Below are 3929 nucleotides of genomic sequence, written 5' to 3'. Positions count from 1 at the left end.
CTCAGCGGTTAGCCGCTCTCTCTCTCAGCGGTTAGCCGCTCTCTCTCAGCGGTTAGCCGCTCTCTCTCTCAGCGGTTAGCCGCTCTCTCTCTCAGCGGTTAGCCGCTCTCTCTCAGCGGTTAGCCGCTCTGTCTCAGCGGTTAGCCGCTCTGTATTGAGCAGCGTCTCTCATCATAGAACGATTTCAGCAACTGTCATGAGATGCTAATACTAGCCTGGTAGCTGAGTTACAGTCTGATGTGTCGGTTACCAGGGGAACACTGCGAGGAGCATGTGGCCCACTTCAAGCAGCTGTTTGGGGAGCAGGCGCTGATGAAGCCATCCACGGTGTGACCCCCCGCCCCCACATGATGACCTCTGACCCCCATAGGACCAAATGGACCCAGCAGAACCACCAGGAAGGTTCCAGCATCATCCTCTTCCTCACAGCCCAAATCTCTCTCTGAATAACTCCAGCTGGAAATATTTACACTGCTAATCTGTCATTTATTTCATTATAATTATAATGAAATAAACTGCAGATGATTTTTTTGGAACATTATTAAGTGTGAAATGTAACTTCATCCCTAAAATACAGCGACTTTCAGAGCAGCAGATCCTGTAATATTTGTGTAGCTATAACTCCATGTCTGTAAATAAACACATGAACACTGAAACAGGAAATCAGTATCTGGGTCACCTGTTGTGGGCGGAGCCTGAGCTGCACCTGTAGGCAAGGCGTAGATCCCATCTCATTATTGGAGGGATTATAAACAGGAACATTTGAAGTGAAATTCAAATGTTGCTTCTATACGAGTTTTGTTCAGTCTGACTGATCGAATCTCTGCTACACCTTTACAAACATTTAAGGCTCTAAATACAAAAGCTTTAATGAGTAACTGCTCTTAATAAAATTCCTCATAAACATTTATTTGTTGAAATGGCTCCCAATACCAGTTATGGGCTATTTAAATTATAACTTAAGTTGCTTTATTTTTAAGCCGTTTTTAGTTTTGCCATGTCCTGGGTGTCGGAGAACCAACAGGTAGATAGAAATGAATATCTGGGGGGTATTATAACTTAAACGTGACACTGAAAGCACCAGGGCTTCTACAGAAAAATATTCAGATTTTATTTTGTGGCTCTACATTGAAGACAATGAGAAATAAAGGCAGTTTTCTGTTTTTCTATCCGCTCTCAGCTCCCACTCTGAGCTGGTCCACCTGCTCAGCTCCTCCCTCCCGTTTCAAACTCTTCTAATTAACTAAAAGTTAAAGAGTTAAATATGAATGAGATGTTTGCTACCTTTAACAAAAAGCTTAAGTCTATGAAAGCAGTGTAGCAGTTTTGCTACTAAGGCAGTTTATCATGATTCAGCCAAAGTAATAAAATAAACTGCAGTCTGATTTTTATTGTCAATGTGTTTCTTGTTATTGAGCAGTGAAAGTAAATAAAATGTTTACATTTCTTTTAAGTATTTACTTACTGGAGGGTTTTTATTTGTGCTGCAGAGCCACAGCTAACAGCTAACAGCTAGCTCCTCACTTAGCGGCTCTGACTGAGCCTGTGGTTCAGCCAGCTGCTGCGCCTCCTTCACTTTGGACTGAACCATTGTTCATGGTTATGGTGGGGGGGCCTAAAAATTCATTCTTATTTTTTTCTGAGATAAATGGCAGATTCAATTCATTTTTTGTTTCTTTTGTCTTTTCATAAAGGCAAAAGAGGGGGGGGGGATTTATACCTATGCGTGTATGATTCTGCATAACTTTGATGTAAATCTGTGATCATTACGTAAAATAAAGGATTATAATAAGTCTGGATTTTATGTGAACTTAACGGCTTTTCTCCACTGACTGAGAACAATCACAACATTTAAAACTTTACATCTACTCACCTGAGCAGGTTTGAAGCTGCAGACATCCTGACAGCCACCAGGGGGCGACGGTCCTCACAAACCACCCGGAGCTCAAGATTACTGCAAGTAAAACTAATAATTGAAAGAAGCTGCTTAACTTTTTTCCTTCAGTAAGTCACATTTTTTTTTTATAAAAGACGTGTGACTCCTTCAGGCTCAAAACCTTTAGGAGCCTGAAGACTGCAGTTGGACACAAAATGGTTAATAAAGTAGAATTGGGAGGAAAATAATGCACCAAATTTTCTACAAATATACTTCAGCTGAAATCTAATAAAATGCAGTTATGTTTATGGTTATTATAATCCAGGATGTGGATGTTTGCACAAAACTCTACCCAATAGGGTGATTTTTGATAAAAACTCTTGAAAACATTCTGATAATCTGAAGCTGTACAATATAAACCTGTTGACCAACAGGGGGCAGGACTGAGCCGACCAAAACCATCAGATTAGCCGTTTAACCTAATTTAAAAAGCTTAATTCTGACCACTTGAAGATTAAAGTTAACTAAGCAGATATTTATAATACCAAGACTTGGCACTTTTTGCACATTATTCCAACAAAAACAGCTGAAAAACCTTAACAGCAAAAATTAGCCTAACCTAGCGCCAAATTAGCATGTTTAGCTTCAAGTGAAACGCGGCTAAATTAACGCCTTGGGGAAAACAATTCAAAATATTAACAGTTTGTTATAATCTGCGAAGGGTTTGAAGCATCTAGAGTATTAAAATGAGCTACATTAAATTTCATTATATTTAATAAACTTACATGAGTCCAGTCCCGGTGGTTTCTTCTCCGACACGAACAGATCCAGGTTCAGGTAATTCTCCTACACTGCCCCCATCTGGCGGTTCACAGAACCGCATCTCTTCCCATTATATTTTTGCGACTTGAAATTTGTTTAATATTTCTTAAGCAGCTCATTGGGACATATTTAAAGTATTTTGAAGCCAATAACACAAACTTTTTTTTCCGAATCACTTAATCTATAGTAGAGGATTAGGGCCACTTCCAGCCACACTACAGAAAACATCTAGCTGATACCTCTTACTTCTGTCATGTTTGCGGCTTTCAGCCTCTAGGTGATGTCTTTAGGTGGCCTCCAACTTCCACTGGACGTTTTGACCCTTAACCCCAACACCCTCCAGTCACTGCTTGTCCTCTCTTGGTCTCTAGCTGAACTGCTCCTGTTCTAGCCGACTAGCTGCTCCTTCTGCTGCCTCCCCCAGCCTGCGGACAGCAATCTGCCGCTCCTTCCTGCTACTCCCAGAGCCGTGCGTCTTCCACACAGTCCTGTGGGACTGTCAGTTCAATCAGGAAGATCTTCTTTGACTCCTCCAACCACAAAAGCCTCATCAGGTCTCTGCGATGTCTTCACACACTACGGGAAGTCTGGCCTCCTTCCCAGCTCCACTCTTGATTGTGTAATCTCAGTCATGGACTAAAAGTCTTGATGCTTTGGGGAAAGCCTCCTGGGAAAAACGTGACAGGCAGACATTTTGAGACTGAAGGAAACATTGGCACCTCTACAGCGAGGCCAGACTCTGACTAACTCTACACCACCGGGTTCTCAAATCCAGGCCTAAAGACGCGCGTTAGCTGCATCTTTGCTTCTACACACCAGAATCAATCAGGTTATTAGTGAACTTCACTGCATACTGAGGAGTTCATTATCTGGTTCAGGTGACCAGGGACACTTCTTAAAGTTGCAGGACACCAGATTAGATGACCCTTGACCTTTTTGGGTTGTTTTCCATTACAGTTGGATAAGCGCTCTAGTGAATGTGTCGTCATCTAGTTGAGGGGTCCCAGAGTCTGAAAAGTAGCAAAACGTGATCAGTACTCGACACAAACGACGGAGGAGATGGAGGTTATGTTGGACATTCTGCTCAGTCCACCATTGTCCCTAAACACTCCAAACACACTCAGGCGTTGTACTTTTTTCCAAATGGTGGTTTGGCTTGTTGAAAGGGAGTCGCGCTCGTGATGCAATCAGTGACTGTTGGTCTTCTGATGTCATGTTGAAGTGAACTCTG

General features: G+C 42.1%; 1 protein-coding gene across 1 annotated transcript in view; it reads left to right on the top strand.

Moving 5' to 3' along the window:
* Positions 1–663, top strand: part of rmc1 (regulator of MON1-CCZ1) — a 7240-nt gene extending 6577 nt beyond the window's left edge. Inside the window, exon 21 of the mRNA XM_007540538.2 lies at positions 254–663. Within this exon, the coding sequence (XP_007540600.1) occupies positions 254–333 (80 nt within the window). The 3' untranslated portion in view covers positions 334–663. The remainder of the gene's footprint in view (positions 1–253) is intronic.
* Positions 664–3929: the final 3266 nt, after the last annotated feature.

Source organism: Poecilia formosa, unplaced genomic scaffold, assembly GCF_000485575.1.
Source record: "Poecilia formosa unplaced genomic scaffold, Poecilia_formosa-5.1.2 Scaffold547, whole genome shotgun sequence".
Taxonomy (NCBI): Eukaryota; Metazoa; Chordata; class Actinopteri; order Cyprinodontiformes; family Poeciliidae; genus Poecilia; species Poecilia formosa.
This window is presented reverse-complemented; position numbering and strand designations above follow the sequence as displayed.